This window comes from Salvelinus sp. IW2-2015, linkage group LG28, assembly GCF_002910315.2.
Source record: "Salvelinus sp. IW2-2015 linkage group LG28, ASM291031v2, whole genome shotgun sequence".
NCBI classification, from domain to species: domain Eukaryota; kingdom Metazoa; phylum Chordata; class Actinopteri; order Salmoniformes; family Salmonidae; genus Salvelinus; species Salvelinus sp. IW2-2015.
Genome location: NC_036868.1, coordinates 1,834,037 through 1,857,826, shown reverse-complemented (window position 1 = coordinate 1,857,826; position 23,790 = coordinate 1,834,037). Strand labels below are relative to the sequence as shown.

Sequence of the window (23,790 nt, the reverse complement as noted above, 5' to 3'; positions counted from 1 at the left end):
ACCCTGTAAGCAGTCTATGGACAAGGTAAAACAGAAATCCATGCTTTGGTTGTTTCCCTGGGGATGTGTGAAAAATGCTAATATAGATACCATGACTTGGGATGTGTCAAACGTATCTAGTGACACAGGCCCCGTTGATCTGGTCAAACGACATCGGAACAGCCACTCTCTCTCGTAATGAGGACCACTTATTTGCTTCCTCTATACCAATGAAATTTTCCCTTAAGAGGTTTCAAATCAAAAATGGGTCACTGGTATATATTGTACCTAACATGACAGTCGGTAAACTTCAGTAGTTGTTCTCCAGGTGAGTATTCTTTTTGTAAACTGTTTAAGAACCAAAATGGAAGCAACCAGAACAAAAAAAGTTTATATTGGAACAAATTCAGGAAGTCTCCTACTTGTATCAAATTGGACATCAGCTACGCAGACAAAAATAACATTTAGAACAGGGGAATTCAGGGAACACGTCATTACACATAAACAGAACCATATCAATGTACAAACTAAGTTACGGTTCAGATATAAAACCCAAAGTAAAAGACAAAACTTTTAATCAAGGACAATGGCGGTCCATCTCCACTGGGCATCATGCTAGAATAAGAAATTAGAGAAGTCAAGTACATTGAGTGTTAACTTTATTCTCCCTCTACTTTATCTCTGTCAGAGAAAGTGTGAGGTAAAAGAAAAACAAAGCTTGTGGTTGCTCATTTTACAGGTTGTTTATAAAGTACAGAAAAATTTTACATTCACAGTGAAAATATCAAGAAATAAAGTGCAATACACCAATAAACATGCACAAATACTAACAGTGGTTGACTGAACAAGAAAATTAGAATTATGTCATTGTCCAGCTAACGGGCTTTCTTACGCTGCTCCCTGCTGCTCTGGAGGTGTACTGACAGGTCGTCCTGGTCGAGCAGTTCCATCTGCTCCTTGTTGCTCTGGAGGTGTACTGCCAGGTCATCCTGGTCGAGCAGTTCCATCTGATCCTTGCTGCTCTGTAGGTGTTCTACCAGATCGTCCTGGTGTTGGCCGAGCAGTTCCACAATCGAGCGGTTGCGTCTCTTCTTCCAGCGTAGGTACTCTCGCCTCTCTACGTCCGATGTGCTGCCATTGTGGTCTGTGCAGTAGTCTCCTGCATCCTGTGAGATAAAGAGAGATTACTTAGAAATAGCAGCCAATTGAGGAACTCTGATGTTACGCTGCTATTTTGCTTCCAATGGTCTTGTGGCCCTTGTTAAGGTCAACGGCATCATGAACTTTACCAAGTGCCAGTTTAGCCAAAACCCAGGTTGCCTCTGCCAGGAAGCTGACACTTGGCCGCAAGTGGCTCTACCAGAAAAACAACAACACCAAAATATACAAAGAAATGGTTAAAAGATTACAAAAATCAACATTTTGCAATGGCTGTCTAAGTCTGCGGACTTGAACCCCATTGAAAACCTGTGGTTGAATTGAGGAATTCCATAAGCGCAGACAAAGGATATCAAGGATCTGGAAAGCGTCTATGTGGAGGAATGATCTAAGATCCCTCCCCAACGTGTTCTGCAATCTCAAAACATTTTAGAAAAAGGCTCAGTCATTATCCTCACAAGGGGAGGGTGCTAGAGAATTGAAAACAGGGGTGCCAATGATTTTGACCCACATCTTATTACTTGTTCAACAAAATCTGAGCAATTGTATTGGTCTAAAATATACATCTCAGCATTTGCATTATACAGTATTTTTTTTTATAGCTCATCTTTGTCAAGAGTGCCAACAATTATGGACCTGACTGTATATCAGTCAAAAACAACTAACTAGGTTTCCTCTTGACATTCAACTTTTAGGTACAAACCACAAGATTTAAAATTGAAGGCAATGGAAAGACTAGTGAAGATTCTGCTTTGACTTGCTTTCTTGTTGGCTAGCCAGCTAGCTAAGTTAGCCACGATAGCTAATATTAGCATGCTAACCAACTGCTTCTAAAAACAGCCAGCAGACCAACTCTTACAAACAACAATTTGAAAAAGTAGTGACTGGCGAGATAGCAAAAAGGACAAAGCCTATATAACTAAACACCAGCTGTGGATTGATTGGCTTGCTAGATAGCATGTGTGCAGTGTGCACTCCTGAGCCCATGTCTCCCCTAGGCTCCTTCTCCCCACCTGAGAATTTAAGTGGGAAAAAATTAAATAAATGAAAGCTGCTGGACAAATCACCTACAGGCCTGTGTAAGCCAAAGAGGATGATGTCATGTTCCAAGCAAATTTAAAAGCATACAATTATTATTTATTTTTTGAGTGTTACCGTGTTTTTTATATAATTTCTAAAAACCTGTTTYCACTTTGTCATTATGGGGTATGTGTGTAGATTGCTGAGGATTTTTATTTATTTAATCCGTTTTAGAATAAGGCTGTAACGTAACAAAATGTGGAAAAAGGGAAGGGGTCTGAATACTTTCCAAATGCACTGTAGGCCACAACTATAAGTAAAAGGACAAGTCAACAACTATTTGGGTAAGAGCAAAAAAGATTTCACTGGACAGTTTAACTACTGGTGTGACTGTGGCGTGTTTGAGCTGAGGGGGTACACATACAGATTTCTGTGAAGGCACCAGAGCAGGTAAGCAGGGAAGTGGGGATAGGGTCTAGGGTCTTTTACCTTTATTTAACCAGGTAGGCCAGTTGAGAACAAGTTCTCATTTACAACTGCGACCTGGCCAAGCTAAAGCAAAGCTGTGCAACAAAAAACAGAGTTACACATGGGATTAACAAATGTACAGGCAATAACACAATAGAAAATCTGTATACAGTGTGTGCAAACGAAGTAAGGGGGACAGGCAATAAATAGGCCATAGTGGCGAAGTAATTAATTTCAGCAATTAACACTGGAGTGAGATGTGCAGATGTGCAAGTAGAAATACTGGTGTACAAAAGAGCAAAAAAAAAAATCTATATATATGGGGATGAGGTAGGTAGTTGGTTGGATGGGCTATTTACAGATGGACTGTGTACAGCTGCAGCGATCAGTGAGCTGCTCTGACAGCCAGTGCTTGAAGTTAATGAGGGAGATAAGTCTCCAACTTCAGTGATTTTTGTAATTCTTTCCAGTCATTGGCAGCAGAGAACTGGAAGGAAAGGCGGCCAAAGGAGGTGTTGGCTTTGGGGTTGACCAGTGAAATATACCTGCTGGAGCGCGTGCTATGGGTGGGTGTTGCTATGGTGACCAGTGAGCTGAGATCAGGCGGAGCTTTACCTAGCATAGACATATAGATGACCTGGAGCCAGTGGGTTTGGCAGCGAATATATAGTGAGAACGAGAGCATCCAGGTAGCAATGGTGGGTAGTATATGGGCTTTGGTGACAAAACGGATGGCAGGGTAATAGACTGCATCCAATTTGCTGAGTGGAGTGTTGGAGGCTATTTTGTAAATGACGTCGCCGAAGTCAAGGATCGGCAGGATAGTCAGTTTTACGAGGGTATGTTTGGCAGCATGAGTGAAGGAGGCTTTTTTGCAAAATAGCAAGCCAATTCTAGATTTATGAGTCTGGAAGGAGAGTTTACAGTCTAGCCAGACACCTTGGTATTTATAGTTGTCCACATATTATAAGTCAGAACCGTCCAGAGTAGTGGTGCTAGGTGGGCGGGCAGGTGCGGGCAGCGATTGAAGAGCATGCACTTAGTTTTACTAGCATTTAAAAGCAGTTGGAGACCACAGAAGGAGTGTTGTATGGCGTTGAAGCTCGTTTGGAGATGTTAGCACAGTGTCCAAAGGGCCAGATGTATACAGAATGGTGTCGTCTACGTAGAGGTGGATTAAAGAATCACCTGCAGGAAGAGCGACATCATTGATATATACAGAGAAGAGTCGGCCTGAGAATTGAACCCAGAGACTGCCAGAGGTCCGGACAACATGCCCTCCGATTTGACACACTGAACTCTGAGATGTAGTTAGTGAACCAGGCGAGGCATTGGAGTCAACATGGGCCAGCCCTGTGGAACACTTGACACCGTGTAGATTCCATGCCACAATGAATTGAGTCTGTTCCGAGGGCAAACCAGGGGTGCAAATCAACATTAGGAAGGTGTTCCTAATTTTTTTGTAACACTCAGTGTATATTTCCACACTATGAGTTTGGAATAATACTGTGAAAATGATAATGCCCTTTTAGTGTAAGAGAGGTTTGATTTTCTGCCYGTTTTGGTGGGATGGAGTTTTGGCCTGTCTAGTCACAAGGCAGTAAATTATACTGAACAAAAATATTAAAAAACTCAACATGTAAAGTGTTGGTCCCATGTTTCATGAGCTGAAATAAAAGATCCCAGAAATGTTCCATATGCACACATTTGTTTACATCTGTTAGTGAACATTTCTCATTTGCCAAGGTAATCCATCCATCCAGCTGACAAGTATGGCATATCAAGAAGCTGATTAATATGATTACACAGGTGCACCTTGTGCTGGGGGACAATAAAAGGTCACTACAAAATATGCAGTTGCGTCAACACAATGCCACAAATGTCTCAAATTGAGGGAGTGTGCAATTGGCATGCTGACTACAGGAATGTTCAGAGTTGTTGCCAGAAATTGTCCTGTTAATTTCTCTACCATAAGCAACCTCTTAAGTCATTTTAGAGAATTTGGCAGTATGTCCAACCGGCCTCCACCACACCAGTCCAGGACCTCCACATCCGGGATCGTCTGAGACCAGCCACCCGGACAGCTGACGAAACTGTGGGTTTGCACAACTGAAGAATTTCTGCACAAACTGTCAGAAACCGTGTCAGGGAAGCTCATCTGCGTGCTTGTTGTCCTCACCAGGGTCTTGACCTGACTGCAGTTTGGCGTCGTAACCGACTTCAGTGGGCAAATGCTTACCTATGGCGACTGGCATGCTGGAGAATTCACGGATTAATCCCGGTTTCAACTGTACCGGACCAACGGCAGCGCTGTGAATAGAGTGCCCCATGGTGGCGGTGGGGTTATGGCAGGCATAAGTTACAGACAACGAGCACAATTGCATTTTAGAGATGGCAATACAAAATGCACAGAGATACCGTTACAAGATCCTGAGGCCCATTGCTGTGTCATTCATCCGCCGCCATCATCTAATGTCTCAGCATGATAATGCACAGCCCCATGTCGCAAGGATCTGTAGACAATTCCTGGAAGCGGAAAATGTCCCAGTTCTTTGTTTGGGATGCTCTTCATCGACATGTACTACAGCATGTTCCAGTTCCCGCCAATATCCAGCAACTTCGCACAGCCATTGAAGAGTGGGACAACATTGCACAGGGCACAATCAACTGCCAAAATCACAGTAAGGTAATTAATTACCCAGAAATGATTTGATGTTGAGATAAAAATGTCTTCATTGGACCTTTAAATAATTTACTAGGGTACTTTTGGAATTTCCCTGCGCCTTAAAGTTAAACCACATGTAAATTGGGATCAATGAACAAGCTAGTTTGGGTAATGTGAGGAAGTCGCGCCTCCCCTCATTACGGTTTTATCATATTTACTTATGCAAGTTATTTATTTAAGCGCCAAGTTGTGTAACTTCAGTGTTTCATTTAGGGAGAAACTCTCGAAACACATCTCTATAAAAAATGGAAGATTTTTCAGGTGTTTCATTTTCTAATCAAGGCATCCGTCTTGGTAAGACCATTACGTCTCTGAAGGCTCAGTTTACTGTGATCTACACGATATGTGTTCTTTACATACTCCCTCTCCTTGCTCTGCTGACTCTGGGAAACTGTTGTGTAGGGTTACACTCACCAGCAGACCAACATACAGTAAGTACATAACTTATGGAGTGGGGCTAAGCCATGCTGAGGTAGGTATAAAAAAATATATATATATATATATATATATTCCCCCCCTTTTGTGCTGATAGGCAGAATACAGCGTCGGCCCTCAGGCACAATGCTCCACAGACAAATAGAACAAACGATAAAGTATTAAAAGGAAATGAAAGACCAATATAATTTTCCCACAGATCTTTGGATCTTCATTGAGGGTTTTGCGGACCATGAGATGTTCAATGCGGTACTGAGAAAGAGTAACAGCTCCTGGATTGAAATCTTTCCCACATCACACAGAGACTGTTTTTCAAAGAGAGAAACATGTTGTCAGCAATAGTAACCCTCCACAGCCTTGTCACTAATGACTTGTGTCATGTATCATTAGAAAGTGGCTGTGAAGAAACATTATACAGATCTAAGAAAAGTATTTAACAATCATCTCCTTTCCTCTGCCAGTGATGGAAAATGCTTCAACGACTCTGACAACATAACCTTCTCTGAAATACCTTTTTCAAACACCATCCACGTCACACGTAAGTCAAACATTGTTGACTGGCTGGCCTGCTTCAATTCAACATCCTATGCCAGATTATCAAATAGAAATGAGTGGTGTGTTTTGTTTTCTTACGTAGACAGTAATGTGACTTCAACGGGAAACTTCATTCAAACCTGTCCTGACTGTCTCATCATGGACTTCAATAGCACCATGGCTGGAGTTCATAATCAATATTTCTAGATCTTTGGTATGCGTGTGCTTTTGAGAACCCTACAAATGGCCAGATAATACCAAACATTTACCCAAAAGCTTTTGGAAACCTTGAAGTCAATCAAGTCATGTAACCAACAAGTTTCTCTTTGTTTCTTTCTAGGTAAGACCAGGACACTGCCGGAGTCAGAGCTGGAGAATTTCCAAAAAGCCTTGAGTATCCTCAACCTGCACAGTATTCCTACGACGAAGTCACAGGTCACTTACCCTAACATATGCTTAAATTTATTATATATATATATATATATATATTAAAAAAAAAGGGACACTAGGCAACATTTAGCATTGATTTAGAATGTAATTTATCAATTTAGTATAGATCGCTATTAACTGTTTATTAAAACCTTGTCCAAGTTCTCACTAACCACTCCCCTCTTCTCTGCAGAGTTATGCGCTGAGGAAAAGAAGAGCTCGCACATTGCAAAGTCTAATGATGAAAAGGACGGTTCTTAGTGATATGGCTAATTATGATGAATTAATAAAATAATTTGTTCTCTAATACGATGTTTGCATTTCCTAAAAATCTTTTGAAATGCATCCTCGTCCATAAATGCACACAGCCAGACAGTTATGGCCTAAAAATTGGCCTGAGGCCAATTCATCTCCTGCGAGCCTAAATGAATATAAAATGCTGTGAGATTTTACATTTTTACAAGTGAGATATACATTTTTTTATTAACCTCGATTTGGACATGGACTTTACTTCAATTAGTCGGAGGCAAAATAATTATTCCCGGACCAGTCCCAAATTTCCGACACTCGGCGTCGACTGTGCTATCGAGGCGTCGTGTGGGCTACCTGAACAGACTACGTCGGCGAGTGGATAAACTGCCTCTACCCTCCGTTCTGTTGGCGAACATGCAACACCTGGAGAAAAAAACTGCATGAGCTTTAATACAATATTTCAAGTTTGCACTAGCTTCTGGCCGAACCAAGTTAACAGTTGATACAATGTTTCAAGTTCAGTTTTTCCCCCGTTCTGATTAGGCGATATTGATCTCTGGCTCCTTCTTTAGTAATTTGTGCATCTTCATTTTTAATCACAGTGCTTAAAGCATCAGACAAGCTCAGTAGCCTACATACAGTTGATTTTATTTAAACATAGGGTGTGTCGACAGAGAAAAAAAAAACATGTTTCATGGACAGCCCTAATGTACATATTTACCTCGTTCTCCTGCACATTGGCTACATACACAGGGTACCAGTACCGAGTCAAGTTATCAGTGTGTATTGATAACTTGTTATTTGTGTGTTCCTTGTGTTATTTTTCTATTATTTCTCTACATTGTTGAGAATGGTCTGTAAGTAAGCATTTCACTATTAGTCTACACCGGTTTACCAAGCATGTGAAAAATTATATTTGAGGGGTTAGTAATTTGGTAACAAGGACAAATATATCCTCTGATGCCAACCATAAAATCCCACACATAGCCTGGGTCGTGTTCATTGGGCATCAAATGGAAGAAAACTGACTGAAACTGGGAGGGACTACCAGGGCTTGCCCAATAAGGAATACCTATTTTTGTTTTATGTTGTAAAGCATTTTAAAATGTTATATTTTGCTAGCCTTAATGAACACAAACCTAGTCACGGATGATTAACTGGGACCGTAAGCACTGTGGTCTATGACAGGGTTATTCAAACCTCTCCTTGGGTATCCCGAGCCGTTCAACGTATTTTAACTATGCCACAGCTAGCACACATGATTCAACTTGACAGCTACTGTAATCAAGCCCTCGAATAGGACAATCAAGTGACCTAGTTAAGGGCTACAAAAAAAATGGTGAAATGTCTCGGGGTCCCAGAGGACAGGTTTAAAAACCACTGGTCTAGGGCTCAGTGCCTGGGAGATGAGAGTCAGCGGCTGGGAAATAGTAGATATTTCCCCCTCTTATCCCTAAGGAAAGAGGGGTGGAGGGGATGTGAAACAGGCAGGGAACACAGCTGGCGTTCAGATAGAAACATAACGTAGAGCAGACAAGCCTTTGACATCGGTTTGGCTCTAGCTACAACATTCAGTTATTTCCCCCCTGGGTGAACGCTGCAGCCCTGATGTTTGGATAGCAAATCCTTTTCACTTCCCTCTTCTGTTACAGCTAAAAAGTTGTCATATTTCGGTTTAAAAGGAGGACTTCACAGGGAGAGAAAAGAAAACCAATGAGAGCAGGGCTAGGGAGAAATCTGGAATCGGTCGAGGTAAAAGCATGGAGGGAGAGAGATGAGAAATGCTGAGAAAGGTTGTTGCATGATGGGGTGCCCATCTCCTGAGATTTGGGTGGGGGAGAGGTATTTTCCATTAGTTCTGGGGGCCAGCGTGAGGGACACTAGGGGCTGGGCGATATGGCCAGAATATCATACCACAACATTTGATGGTATGGCGGTATTTCATGTTTGTGAAGTTCTAAATATGTTTTACGAGTAGGGCATGGACCCTAGGATGACAAATTAAGTGGTTTTTACTGGGTTCTCCACTCTGTTTTATACTCAACCAGACGAGAACAAAACTGACAGTGAATTAGTCCAATTTGTCGGAGTTTTCATTTATTTACCAAACATTCATACCAGTATGTGAATCCATACCAGTATATACCATATTGCCCAGCCCTAGGGACAGTCAGCGGATTAACACTCTCACTCCCAGGCCTCACCAGGCTCCCACAGCAACTACTGCTTTCAATTTCCCTCTTCCTCCGGGGTCACGGTGTGTGTGTGTGTGTGTGTGCGGTGTCCGTAGAGGCAGACAACGCCCCAGTTGCATAACTTGTAGAATAAAAAGGCTGTGCGCTTCCATTTGTGTGTGTGTCACACCTATCCCCTTTAAAAAGACTTAGATTACCCCTGTCGTGACGATCAGTGTCATTTGTTCCCAAGAAACAACAGAGAAGGTGTTTGTGCACATGCGAGCGTCCTAGCGTCCGTTATTCACAATCTCCGGAGACTAGGGTCGCCCTGTCATAGCCCATAATTCATCTCCATTTGCAGGCTGGGTGTGGGGGCAGAATGATGAATCAGGAATACAGACAAACCAGAATTCAAAGATGTATTTAACTTAGTAGGGAATCAAATAAATGTACTTGCCCAAGTTTATCATAAGACATGAACAGAGATTCCTATCCCCCCGTCAATTTTTTTTTTGTGTACAACATCCTAAGTGGTGGTGGTACAAAACTGTTTAGTTAAGACAGCAAGTTCGAGGTAGTTTCTTGAGCCAATGTTAACTAACTAGCGCAGTGACTGGAAGACTAGGCGGCAGGTACCTAGCGGTTAGAAGCGTTGGGCCAGCAACCGAAAGGTCGCTGGTTTTGAATCCCCGAGCCGACAAGGTGGAAAAATCTGCCGCCCTGCCCTTGAGAAAGGCAGTATACCCCCAACAACAACTGCTCCCTGGGAGCCGATGACATGGACGTTGATTAAGGCAGCCTCCTGCACCTTGCTTGATGTCAGTACGCAAAGCAACGCACCAATGAGAAAGCTCAGCACCTACCAAATGAAAACAGTTGGCCTTCACTACAAGATGATTTGCTGTCCATCAAAGCCTGGCACCTCCCTCCAATCAACCTGTGATCATAGGCCTCAAGCCTAACATGAGACATCTCCCATTGACATCAATGCATGATTTAGCCTACACGTGGGTTTGGAATTACACGCACATATCTCAAGTTAGGATTCGGCCCCCACAAAGATTTGCCCAAACATCAAAAGGTGGTAGACGACACCAGCAACCTACAGGGCTGTATAACCGAGAGGCTTGTTCAGAACGACCCAACACTCAGACCACAACACATACAATAGCCTTAGCCTATGGATTCAACAGTATGCAATACATAGAATCATTGTTAGATTTTCATTGACAACACTGAACTTGGCATGATATAGGCCCATTATACTAACAGGGTATGCACTATAAAATTAAAGTGAACACTGCTAGGCCTAGTGTGACATGTATGGTCTACGCACATTTATACCAGTGTATATCAGTCGGCAGTTTATGGCCAGCAGTGAATTCTGCGTCATGTCTTGACCGGTGGGTGTAATCAGGCATAATTGTAATCTCTCAGGAAACAGAGAGAGACTTCAGTCTCAGTGGGGGAGAAATAAGACGTAGCAGCTTTCTGATGGGTTTTGTTTTGTGGAGAGGGCTCCACAGCCACCCAACAGAACGCAAGAGGCACTAGTTGTTGGTCCAATTGGTGACATTTAATAGCTTCCGATCATGCACTTTAACAAGTGAAAAGTAGAATAAACTTCACTAAAAAGCTGCTACATGGGTAAATTAACATATGACTAAAACATACAGTAGAATAGCCCTGGCCTAATTCAAACAAACAAGTAGTGGAGAAACCTGCTCAGTGTGCAACAGCACACTCAAGTGGACAAGATAGGAACCACAGCCCAGGAACCACAACACAGTGTACCAATGTCAAAAATGTAGACAGGACAACCTTAATTCATCACCACCAGGATGATTCATTCATCCTTCCTATATTGCATCATATAGAAAGTGAACAGAGTGCACCATCAAACACTAGGCCTACTGTGTTAATCAAGGACGACCCTTCGACAACACATTTCGCAATAACAGATTATGGCGGTAACATGCCTTCACAGGGATCTATTCAACTAGTCCAACAACAATCCCCATGGGGAATAAATAGCAACTCTGCTGCAGTTGAATAATTAGAGGTCAGATTGGCATCCATCCCTGAGCTTCCATTCCAGCCCGATTCCACTGTCACAGCCAGTTACTCAAGTGTCTAAAAGAGGGGCATTTATGTTCTCTGTGGCCTTGTCTGGGCCGTGCTCAAAGGACAAAATGGTAGAAAATGCTCCAAAACAGTAAAACGGGGACGTACTGTGATCTTGTCCAATAGTTTCCCCATTGCAAAACAATTTGCCACACAGTGCCCTAATAAACACCATCCTGATGTGTGGTGGAGCATTTTCTGCCACAAAATGGCTGCCATGGCATCATCCAGGTGGGTACATCACATTAGCGGTGGATGAGGAGAGTATTCCCCATACAATTTTAGGTGCCAAGAGCACCACTAGCTGCCTATAAATCCAATATCAAGTTCAAATTCTCAACAGGACTACACACTGGATACAACCAATGTACAGTGGGTTCCACAGTAGTGTATACTACTGCTGGCCCTATGATATAGCTGTAGGCCCTATAGTAGCTTCCCATATAGTAGACTAAATGGCAGAGCACTAGCTCCTACCAGTTAGCATGGGATAGCGTGCCATGCAGTTCGGGCCTAGTGGATGACATGCTGCTTTCATTGCACTTGGCAGCCTGCAGGGCACTGTGCTCTGCCTGTGAGTGGTTTCTCAGCATTCCATGGGGATCGAAGACAGCTGTTATAGAAACATGAGTAGAACATGGTCGAGAGTCTGAAATATCAGTTAATGGCGTAAACCTTTTCTTGCGTAACATTTCCCACGGGGGAAAGGAAGCTAGGTCTATTGGATTGGGACACGACCCATGTAGCTCAATGGCATGCGGGTTCAAGAGGGATATGACGTCAATATTTTATTTATTTATTGTCATATATACCAGATAGGTGCTGTGAAAATCACTTCAGTTTGAGCTTTGCACTGAAAGCTGACGAACATGTTCATGTTTCAGTAGACAGGGCCGCATGAAAAGGTTTTACGTCGCATTCATCTACATTTCCAGAGACGCATTAGAAGAACCGCTAAGCTTTACAAACACTCAAAACGACAAACATTGATGTTAACCTCACATTAGTCATTAGACAGACTCTTTTTCAAGGGTCATTTCCTACTCATGAGAGCAGGGATGGACCTTCCCTGTCAATATTTTAGATATTTTATTGCCTGTATGTTTCTTGAGCAAAACCAAAAATCACACTTTTAACGCTTAAACCCTTGTCAATGACAGCAGAGTCCATGTCATAGTGGCCAGTTCTGACCCGTGTTGGTAAAAGCACTTACCTCACCGTTGTCTATAGTGCAGATTATCAGCTGCCTTTCCTCCAAAATGTTTTTCTCCTCCCCACATCTCTTTTCCAGGCGGTCCTCCAACCTCCGTGATTTGGGCTGCCTGCTGCCTCCATTAGACCGCCTTGCCACCAAACGGGAGTCCTTCTCCATATGACACATAGGAGAGGGGATATTATATGGTGCATTGAATTAATAAATATAAAGCGTTATTAATTTTCAGAGGGAAAACTGTATGTCACCTGCAATGTCACCCCATCAATAGATATAATGGGAAGAGCAATGTTGATACTGTAACTACAAGTTATCCCATATTATTTATCGGTGGGGGTGCGATCAACTGGATGAATCCAGGTCAACTTTAGGAATCTTTCAGTCCATTTGATGCATTTCAATTAATTTGCATTTCAAACCAATTAATTTCATGACTCAGGTTACTGCTTTCTTATGTTTCCTTGCAGTCGAGTAGCAAGTGAGAAGTGCAATGTCTCCCCCAAGTGGGCTGCACAGGAAACACCTGGGTTGGCACCTGGTTCATTACGGTGATGCTGAGGCTCTCCCACTGGTCCGACACATCAGTGGTATGAGCTGAATAACTGGTTTTGACCAGTTTGGTGCTTTTGGGCAGCAGGGCTGCCCCCCTACGCTCAGCCCTTCTCCTGTCTTCCTCAACTTCCTATGAAGAATGAGACATGTCATGTGACTTAGGTGAGGTGACTATATCTGAGGCCTCAATGCAGCCAAAGACATGAGGAAAATGTAAAGGTAACCAATTCAGTGACCATTTGCATTCCGCTTTTTAGGTGACAAAGCCTCTACTGAAAATACACCATTGAACATTCAGATAAATGCTTCCGAATAGGATGAAAGGCTTCAGTTTCAAATTTCTTAACTAAACCTTTTCAAAATAGTAGCATATCAATGTATAGTGTTTACCTTTGTATGATATCAGTTTCAGGCAGGGCGCTGCACTAGCTACTGATAGACTTACATTGAACCGTTTCAGCAAAGCCTCATTTCGCCTCCTCATCTCCTCAAACCTCCTTTCCAGCTCCATGGCTGCATTGGCTGGGCCTACAACCTCTGGCTCTGCAGAACACTAGCAAGGGGAAAGCAATGGGTTTATTAACAAGTATAGCATCTTAGACAAATTAACGTAAGGCAAAGCAATTTGAATGAGAGATCCACCACCATCGGCCTTTTGTGCCATTCTCCTGAGCAAGTAACTAGGCGAGTTTGCTAGAACACCGGCAATAACTAAATTAAAGCCTTGCCTTCACAATGTCTTCTTCTGAAGATTCCTCAGATGATTCTTTTGAATGTAGTTCCAGTATGGCGCTGCATTCAGGGTCGTACATGACCACATTATCGTTGTCATGGGGACTCTTGCATTGGCATAGACTTTTCCCAGTCTGACCCGACCTGCGCTTGTCACCTGCAGACCATCAACATGTTTACAAAACATGGTGAAAAGGTTGGATAATTGTGTGACTACAGTATTTCTTTTGAAACTGAAATAGAGTAACTAAGTGTGCACCGCTAAATAGCTTACTAAAGCCAGTTTAGCCAACGCAAGCATGGAGCTAGAGTGTGAGAAATTTAAGTAAATTCACTATCTAGCCATAACTGTTTGTAGAAACTACATTACCTAGTTACCTACATTTACTTGTAACTTACCTTCAATACTTTGGGCCTTGGCGAATTTGTAAACAAAAACACTTTGGCGCGAACACTTTGGTAGCTACTAACCACCGATAGCAATATTTTTGGGAGGAGTTGAGTGAGTGGGGGGGGGGGCATTTGCGTCAGAGCACGAGGTACAAACAAGCAACTACCAGTAATCAATTATCTAATCAACCTGGTCAACAGGCTGCATTTAGACAGGCAGCCCAATTCTAATATTTTTCCCCCACTAATTGGTATTTTAGCCAATCAGATCAGTTCTAAAAAAAATCTGATGCGATTGGCTAGATGGGATACAGTTTATGTCAAAGGCCGCATTTACACAAGCAGCCTAATTCTGATCTTTTGCCCAATTATTGGCATTAGAGCTGATCTATTTGATCAAAAGACCAATTAGTGGTAAAAAAAATATCCAAATTCATCTGTCTGTGTAAACACAGCCAAAGGGACGTCCAAAGTTGCATGTTGGAGGAGAATTTTAGCATTTTTGCTAACCTTTCCTAACCTTAACCCGCTGCGTAAGTTCTCCAACCTGCTACGAAAAGTCACTTTTGACTGTAGTTGTTTAGCACCTAGTCAAATCTAGCATAGTAGGCCAAGCCATCTCTAGCTACCTACCTGCATGGTGATAGATCAAATAAGTTTGCAAAACACCACACTTGGTTGGTGAACATCTTTATTATCAATCTTGTTTATTTAATTTTCATTTCATGCAATCAATTGTTGTATCATGACCATCAACTATTGTTTATCCTAAAAATGTCTCATATCGACAGTGTAGTTACAGCAAAACCACTCATCATATACAATTTACAATGCAAATGAACATGGCGCTATGGTTGCATTTACACAGGCAACCCTATTCTGATCTATGCCCAGTTATTGGCAAAAGAGCTGATTTGATTGGTCAAGAGACCAATTATAGGGTGAAAAGATTTGCTGCATGTGTAAATGCAGCCTTTGTTTTCTGCCCTGTGTGTGGATTAGAGAACAAATCAGTGCTCCCTCCGATATATATCTTGGATTGTTGTCAGGTGCAGACCATAGGAGCTAGTCCTAGTTTGGCTGTGTGTAGTTAAAGCAAAATCACTCATCATATACGATTTGCAATGCAAATGAACATAGCTCTATGGCTGTGTTTACACAGGTGACCCAATTCTGGTCTTTTGCCCAATTATTGGCAAAAGATTTGATCTGTCAAAATATAAAATCTGAATTAGTCTTCCTGTGTAAACAGCCTTTGTATATTTTTCCTTCATGAAATATAAAATACTACAACCCTTGCCACGATAGGCTCCTTACAATCTCTCCCAAGTGGGTTAACTCTATAAAAGCCTCACTTGAGGTGACATGAGTTACCAGATTGTATGCATACCAACACATTTTCGTACCCATTTTGCATTACTTTAACGGTTCTAAAAAGCAATAACACATTTAAAGTGCAGCAGTGAAAACACAGAAATGACTTATGCTTTTGTTTAACACCGGTTTGGTTTTCAAACTCATCTCACTCTAATATACTTAATGAAAGAAAACCATTTTTTCCCCCTCACAACCATGTTATTTTCTTCTTCCTCACAACCAAGGTACAGTTACTGTCTGAAGAAAAAAAAATGATAATTTCTATTTGTTTTACCTTGCTTTTGATTGGATAGGGCCCTGAGTAGTAGATCATAAACAGAAATTAGCTTGCTTGCTCATTAATAATTCTTAATTTATCCCCTGAAGGGATGTCACTCCTGTTAAGGTTACTAAAATACAACCTCCATACAGATGTAGGATCTTAAATTTGACCTATATAGCGAAAATAATCCTGCAGCAAAAGTATTTGAACGCAATGTTTCTTGGTCTGTGGTTAGGCTATTAGCTGGCCAAAAGTAGGCTACATGAAAATGCCATTACTGTTAATATAACCGTTTGTTAGTGAGTTTTCAGTGAATTTACAGTTCAGGAAAATTCAGTAAAATTCTCTGCAACAAAAGAGTGATCAAATTAAGATCCTACATCTGTACGTGGTCATGTTGTAGGCCTACATTATGATGGCTTAAAATAACTGCCCAGTCAAAATCTAACTTTTAAAAGCTCATCTGTTAACTCGTACCCAAATAATTTTGACTCATTCTATACTTGTATTTGTGGCCAAAGTTTTTGGCCAAGACGTCTCAATGAGGGGTTTGATTAATTTCGCCCAGGCGCCCTTGTGGCATGTTTTGCACCGGGTGAAAGTTCAGGCATGAGCTAGGTGCGACGTAGGAGCACGTGGAGTAATGAGTAGGACTCTTGTGTTTTCAAATGCAAAAGTGATTGCTTTTTAGCTTTATCTGGCTTCCCAATGAAAATGAGTTAGCAAATTCTAACATTTGTTTTATGGAAAATATATGTATGTTTCTGGACGATGCACCATGTTGCCTTGTTGACAAAATGACCGAGCCGCGTAGATTACTGTTCCATTTGAGAAGGGCGCTCTTCCCTCCCCTCTTTCGCACGATGATATAATGTGCCTTTGCCAGGTACCCCGCTGCTCAGTATAATCGAATCTACCCACTGACTCATTGGCTGAGCTGGCCAATCAGCTGTTTACTTGTCATGGATATTTTTATCGACCAGTATACGCCCACACCATTCAAACACAGAAAAGCTGCTTTTTAACTTTTTTATTCATTTTTTTTTCAAGAAAGATATTTCACTCATATTAACCAGGTTTCCAACTAACCTTTTTATGCGAGTAAAGTATATGTCAGATATAAAATGTAATGACAGGCCTGATGGAAACTGAAAGGTTTTCGGTAAACTTTCCAAATGTCGACAAAACAAAATACACTAGACAAGGTGGGATCTTTTTTGTCTGTAAAATAAATTATGTGAGAAATGTCAGTGGAAACGCTTTTAATAATAATGTCATCATGTAGGCTAGGGTTCCCCAACTGGCGGCCTGGGGGACAAATTTGTCCCAAGTTTTCTGTGAAAATGTGTATTATTTTTTATTGTTGGTCAAAAAAGACTGTACAAACACCAGCAAATCAGCTCCAAGTGATTTTAGATTTGTAAATAGAGAGATATACAGTATGTGATCGTATACAAATGTAAGCAAAGTTTGAAACGATTCTGTTTTAGTTAAATATTATATAGTTTGGGCTTCTTGAGGTCAATTTGCAGTTGACAAATTATTTGTAATTATGTTCTGGCCACCTGACCATCCACTCAAGAAAAGAAAAAATCCGTCCACGGCTGAATCTAGATGCTGATCCCTGATGTAGGCTATAAGTGCGCTCTAGCCAACAGTATTGTATCTGTGCACTGTTGGCTGGAGCGCACTGCCAATACCGGAGTGGGAACACTCAGCTATATAATGCCATTTTTTGGGTGAGAGAACCATAAAAAGAGTTGAATGTGATGGAAACCCATTTAACTTGTATTTTTTTTGTCGGTACATGAGAATTTAACCACGAAAGCTATTTTTACCGCACTACGTCATCACGCATAGCCTTTCATCTGCAACATCTCTGGTGGAAAAATGCGCATTGTTTTTATGCAGATTTWAAAAAAATATTCACATGGAAATCTGTCACCATTAGATGGAAACCTAGCTATAGTAATTAATTATAGATCATATTTCATAGACATTTGGAAACAATGGATAGCTACTTTAAGAGGCTTTACCAGCTTCCACACTACTGCATGTTGTTTCAAGATGTTTTAGAGTATGTTCTCTCTGCAGGGCAAACAAACAAAAGGATTAGCATTTCACAATAGCAACACGTGTGACATTGTCCAACATGCAGGAGACATACTGCTCAAGTAACTCCCCGCAATATAACACTACCAATGTAGGACAAAGCTTAATATTGGCTGTGTAATGCAATCAAACAAAAGTTCATACAACGGCAAATGTTAAAGGAAGCTTCCGACTAAATCTATCCAAGCTGAAGAGAAAGCAAATGTAACATGAATGAAGTCATCGATTAGCACATAAAAGTTCCCAAGAGTGGATTCAGACATAGTTTTAGTCTGTGTACAGTATGCAAAAATGAAATATTACAATTTTTGATTGTCTATAAAGCCAAATTACTGTTCTATAGTCACTGGGTCGAAGTTATGTTGCTAATTGTTTCCTTACCAGGAAAACTGAATAAGAATCAATGTAGACATAACTGTTTTCTCACACAGTGATAAAAGTAATTAATTACTGTATATCAACAATAGAAATCCTTTGAATCGAAGGCTGTTTGAAAAGCGAATGAAAGTTTCAGAGTTGTGTATAGCCCAACATTGCATAGTAAACACGTGAAATAATTGATTAAGCAAAAGAGCGAGTGCATGATCTTGCCTTGGTGGCATGAAAGATTTCATATGGAATTAGGTGATAACCGTTGTCAAGAGTAAAGCATTCTAGTGTTTTTTTGTGTCCTATTTACAATCTGAAGTTCTCACAGCTATTGAACTTTCCACTTAAAAAGCAACTTTCATGAAGAAAAAAAGTGTTCATATCTGATATGAGTTGTAGTCATGTGTATCAATTCTGGTAGAAAATAAATCAACCTTATGGTGTAAAAACTATCATTTGGGGCTTAAAGGTCCAATGCAGCTGTTTTTATCTCAATATCAAATCATTTCTGGGTAACAATTAAGTATCTTACTGTGATTATTTTCAATTAAAATGGTCAAAAATAAACAAAAATAGCTTCTTAGCAAAGAGGAATTTCTCAAGCAAGAAATTTGCTAGGACTGTCTGGGAGTGGTCTGAGTGCGGAGGGAAAACTGAAAACTAGCTGTTATTGGCAGAGAGGTTTGGAACTCTTTGTTATTGGTCTATTAACTAATTTACCACCTGGTGATGTCACCAGGCAGGCCAAAACTCCACCCCACCAAAACCAGTCTTTTACATTTGAGTCATTTAGCAGACGCTCTTAACCAGAGCGACTTACAGTAGTGAGTGCATACATTTTTGTACTTTTTTTGTGCTGGTCCCTATGGGCTCTTACACTAAAAGGGCATTATATCACCATTTTCACAATTTCACAGTATTATTCCAACCTCATAGTGTGGCAATATATATAAAACACAGGGAAATCACGTTTTTGACTGCACTGGGCCTTTAAAGACAGGAATTTCTGAGCCTGTCTAAAACAGAATTTTGGAAAACCGTGATGTAGCCTATGTTATGATTGGGCTAAACAAACGATGCCTCTCTTTCCATTTCGTAGCATCATTTTAAAATACAAGGAGCCAGATCAGTCAATTTGTTGAGATATTCAGTTATGCTTGTCCATGTCCCTAATGCTTTACATTGAAATGACAAAGAAGTGAGCGTTGCAAAGTGGCATCGACTGGCAGACAATGTTCAGAAATGCAATGCCACTCTCATGCACACCTGTAAAGCAAGAGCACGGCACCGCCAAAGCAAAGGCAAGGCCATTCTTCATTGTAAATGCACAAGTGCTATGTACAGTAACTACTCATAAAGACTATATTGAAGTGTGGATTCATATTACAATCAAAACACACCTCTTTGCAAGGAACTTAAGTTGAATCCACTTCATTCCATGAACTGTGTATTGCATAGGCTGTTTGCTGAGAAACACCAGATTCCAAAAGCCTTAAAAGATGAGCCAAGGATTTGTCTACTGTGGCACTGTCAACAAATGGCAGTAATGTGTGTTTAGTACAGGGGTGTGAAACTAAATGACAAAATGGCCAAAATTTGAGGCAATAACACATTTTGATTATTCATACAAATTTGAAAGTGCAGATTTTATAGGTTTTCTTTTTTTGGTGTTCAAGTGCATAAATTTGTTCTCACATTTATGGCTTTTAAGTAACAGATGCATTAAATTCAGGCAGGACACAGTCTTTTGGTGTGCTTGGAGTTGTAGTGGCTCCGCATGTCCTTGCGAAGGCGAAACTTCTCCCCGCAGACGCCACAGATGTACAGGTGCACGTCCATGTGCTTCTCCAGGTGCTCTCCGCTGGGAAAGATCTGGAAGCACACCTGGCAGATGGTCTCGCCGGCCGACAGGTGCGAGATCATGTGGCGCACATGGTCGTGTTTGAGGAAGGTTCCCTGGTCGCACACGGGGCAGACGTAGCGCGCCATGCCCTTGTGCATGTCGGTGTGCAGCCGAAGCTGCCGCTCACGCAGGAACTGCTTGCCGCACGTCTGGCAGGTGAACTGCTTCTCCTTGGTGTGGACGGTGTAGTGCTCCCGCAGGTGGCAGCGCTGGTAGAAGCCCTTGCCACAGATGGCGCAGAAGTGCTTGCGCCGGTGGTCCGGCTCGACGCCGCCATCCTCCAGCAGGGCGGGGCGGAACAGCTCCTGCTCGTGGCAGGCCAGAGCATGCTCCAATGCTAGGCTCTCACTCTGAAAAAGCAAGCCACACTGGGGGCAGGCCAGGTCACCCCCTTCCAGCAGCCCATCGTCCATGACCTGCGGGTCCTCGGGCAGGGGCGAGTCTGCCTCCTCCCCATGGGAGTCGGTGTCCGCACCCTGAGGTTCGCCACAACGCTCAGCGTGCTCCTGCAATTGCCTCCCCTTGATTAGGACCTGGCCACACCTCCCGCAGGCACAGATGTGGCCCATGTGGCTAGAGATGTAGTGAGCTGACTGGTCCTCCTTTGTGAGCAGTTCGCCGCACAGCTCACACGGTGCGCTGTCCCCGTCCTGCTTCTCCTCTTTAATCTTGCGCATCTTAACAGGTATGCCAGAATCCTTGTTGCTGGACATGTGCCCCTCGAATGGCTCGTTGCTGTCGCCCATGACTGAAACACAAGCCTCGGCCTCCCGGTTAAATTTAATTGGTTCCCTCATAGTGTCGCTGAGTGCACTGTGCCTCGCACTGATCTCTCCCACCTGAACTACCTTAATGCCATCCATCTCAGACACCATGTTTTCTTCCAGCTCCACCTTGATGGTGATATTCCTAGCAGAACCAGGCTCGTTATCCGTACCAACTGTCATGGACCTGATCACTGTGTCAGCGTCTGACTTGTGGTCCGGCCAATCCTCTTCACCCTTGCAGACCACCCTGTGCTCCTCCATCCCCTCAGAGGCCGAGCTCTCCACCTTGCTGGAGTCGTTGTCTGCCTCGGAGCTGGTCCTGGGGACCTGAAAGGCCTTACGATTGGTGCAGGTGAGGATGTGCTCGATCAGCAACTTCTCGCAGCTAAAGACAAAGCCACAGTCGTCGCAGGTGTATGTGCGCCCGAAGCGGGGGCGCTCTTTCATGGTGGCACTCCGGCCACCGGGCCTCTTGCGCAGGTCACAAGGCTGCTCAGCCACACTGTCTAGAAACGGTGGTGCAACTACTACCAAAGGGGACGCCACATCCTCCACCACAAGTGGAGGCCTGTTGACTGGGACAGGAATGCTTGGTCGCACAGGCACAGCAGTGATGGCAACTTTGGGCAAACTTTTGGGCTCCCCCTCTGGGGTGCTTGGCTTCTGCTGTTCGTACATGCGGACTCCAAACATCATTTTTCCTGCAATTGCCGGGCCAATGGAGGAGGAGGAGCTGGATGAGGTGGTGGAGGAAGAGGAGGAGGCCGAGGAGGACGGTGTGAGGTTGGAGGTGTTCCTGATGTCCCTGAGGTCCTCCAAGGTGTCTGGGATGTAGTACATCTGCAGGGAGGCCATTGAGACCTTGAGCTCCTCAAACTCGTAGCTGCCCACCACGATGCAGCCCAGGTACATGAGCTGCAGGATGAGGTCGAAGCACTCTGCGCTGATCTGCATGTTGCTGAGATCCATGCGAGCTGTCCCCTGCTGGTCCCGGATGAACATCATGCGGAAGTAGGAGCTGCACGCAGCCAGCACTGCCTTGTGGGCCCTGAAGTAGATGTCGCCAATGGCGATACAGCAGTCGCACAGGAAGCCCCACTCCCGTTGGTTGTTGAGCTGCTGCAGCACATGCTCACTGTGGCTCGGCCTCGCCATCACCCTGGAAGAGTGAAGGGGAGAGCAGCGAATTAGCAATCTAAAGATCCTACATTTAGTTATTTAGGATGTATCAAATCTGTTTGAAAACACAATTGCACATCTTAAGCTTAATTAAGTGGTTATTATCCCTGTACAATAACCCTAATTAAAAACAAAGGTTAAATAAAACAATAAAGGAAATAGAAAAATGTAAACTCTCATGCCTTAATTAAGTTCTCAAAATAGTGCTAAACATTGCATGTTGAAGTAAAGTATTTTTAAAAGGTCTGCTTGTGGCACACTTAAAATAACATCACCCTAAAGATAATTCTTGTCACCCAGGTATGTATTCACACAGGACTATATTATCAAATTGACGATTTCAAAACAATCTAGCCTAATTTTATAATATACAGTAGAGCACATTATGTCTTGAACTAGTGTGGCGGCATAAAGCCTAGAGGTTAGAGAGGTGGGCCTGCAATCGGAGGGTTGCTGGTTTGAATCCCACGTATGATGGGGAAATGTCGGTCGGGATTCAGGTATTCCATCTCCTGACTTTGTGCCCATGAGCAAGGCACCTAATCCCTTAATGCTACACTGTAACAGTCCCTGGCCTCCAAACGCTCAGTGTGTTTGTGTAAGCGTTCCCCAGGAAGCCGTGCTCCTCTGGAAGCAAAAATTACATATATCTACAGTATATAGCTAGCTTATGATTTTTATTTAATTTACAGATTTACAGTGATGTCAATTACAGATTTTCTACAGTAATAGTGTTCACAAAGAGGAGTTCAGTCTGCACTGCATTTGTAGCTTTTTTTAAAGCCTATAACATAAAATGTACTTGAACTTAGTTGATCACAATGAAATATCTGTTTGTCTAACAGCTGTAGACTAGTCTATCATATCAATGGTCTACTTTGATAATGTGCAGTGAGGTGATGTCCTCTTATTTATGGCTCAAAAATAGCCGTTTCTTTGTCGGTACTCGTTGACTGCTCAACTCCCTCCCACCAATTTTCATTGGCCTGTTTTGGAGACTAAGTCGTGCGGGCATCGTGGCTGTCAATCATACCTCACTAAAAGTAACGATGACCTAAACAGCTTTACAATCATTCCAATCGGAGCATCAGCGTAAATTAGTGATTATTATTTCTTGTTGAAAATATGGGAGGACCAAACAATGTGAAACCAAAATGGAGAGACCTCCACGGCAGTGGCAGTGTTGTCGGAAATCTCACGCAAGCACGCACTGCCACCCCCGCGCTCCTACCCGCATTCACTCTATGAGAAAAAAGGCACAGGGTTTTTCCGAAAGCAGGAATGTTTACTCTGTGAAAACACTGAATAAATACTCACCGACAATAAATGAGGAAGACTGTGGATGTAGTAAAACTCAAGTTGGGGTGTACTGTCCAGAAGTTCCACCTGAACCGCTTTTATCCAACCATAAACTTGTGACGAGAATAATCGCGAGGGCGAAGCAAGCCCCTTCTGCAGCACGGATGAAAGAACTTCCGCACAGCCGCTCTGCCGAGCTCGTTCACCGCACTGAGCGAGATCCAGCCCCACTCACGCAAATCCAAACCTCCCGAGACTGGGTGTACTGTAACAAGGCAGTGACTAGGCTGCTCAGCTGGACGCTTACAAGTAAAATGGACGAACATAGAGACTG

The 23,790-nt window shown here is 42.7% G+C and overlaps 2 protein-coding genes across 5 annotated transcripts; both read right to left on the bottom strand.

The window, feature by feature from the left end:
- Positions 1-762: 762 nt before the first annotated feature.
- Positions 763-14,287, bottom strand: LOC111954561 (coiled-coil domain-containing protein 9-like). Of its 4 annotated transcripts, XM_023974387.2 has the most exons (6): positions 14,198-14,287; positions 13,795-13,955; positions 13,512-13,619; positions 13,050-13,196; positions 12,515-12,664; positions 763-1,145 (listed from the first exon to the last, which is right to left on the bottom strand). In XM_023974387.2, the coding sequence occupies exons 2-6, from the start codon at positions 13,876-13,878 to the stop codon at positions 855-857; spliced, it is 780 nt and encodes a 259-aa protein (XP_023830155.1). In that variant the 5' UTR covers positions 13,879-13,955; positions 14,198-14,287; the 3' UTR covers positions 763-854. The 4 variants fall into 4 exon arrangements, with proteins under 4 accessions (XP_023830155.1, XP_023830154.1, XP_023830156.1 ...); XM_023974386.2 differs by lacking the exon at positions 14,198-14,287 and having other exon boundaries at positions 12,515-12,667; positions 13,795-13,954; XM_023974388.2 differs by lacking the exons at positions 13,050-13,196; positions 14,198-14,287 and having other exon boundaries at positions 12,515-12,667; positions 13,795-13,954.
- A 2,555-nt stretch (positions 14,288-16,842) lies between these two features.
- zbtb1 (zinc finger and BTB domain containing 1) lies at positions 16,843-23,758 on the bottom strand. Its single transcript, XM_023974480.2, has 2 exons — positions 23,475-23,758; positions 16,843-22,137 (listed from the first exon to the last, which is right to left on the bottom strand). The coding sequence occupies exon 2, from the start codon at positions 22,131-22,133 to the stop codon at positions 20,037-20,039; it is 2,097 nt and encodes a 698-aa protein (XP_023830248.1). The 5' UTR covers positions 22,134-22,137; positions 23,475-23,758; the 3' UTR covers positions 16,843-20,036.
- Positions 23,759-23,790: the final 32 nt, after the last annotated feature.

Excerpts from the sequence above, each read along its gene's own strand:
- LOC111954561 (XM_023974386.2), bottom strand. The coding sequence starts at position 13,878 with ATGTACGACCCTGAATGCAGCGCCATACTGGAACTACATTCAAAAGAA. Across the intron at positions 13,620-13,794 it reads CAGAAGAAGACATTGTGAAG|TGTTCTGCAGAGCCAGAGGT; the intron begins GCAAGGCTTTAA and ends TCCCCTTGCTAG. Across the intron at positions 12,668-13,049 it reads GCATCACCGTAATGAACCAG|AAGGACTCCCGTTTGGTGGC; the intron begins GTGCCAACCCAG and ends TGTCATATGGAG.
- zbtb1 (XM_023974480.2), bottom strand. The coding sequence starts at position 22,133 with ATGGCGAGGCCGAGCCACAGTGAGCATGTGCTGCAGCAGCTCAACAAC.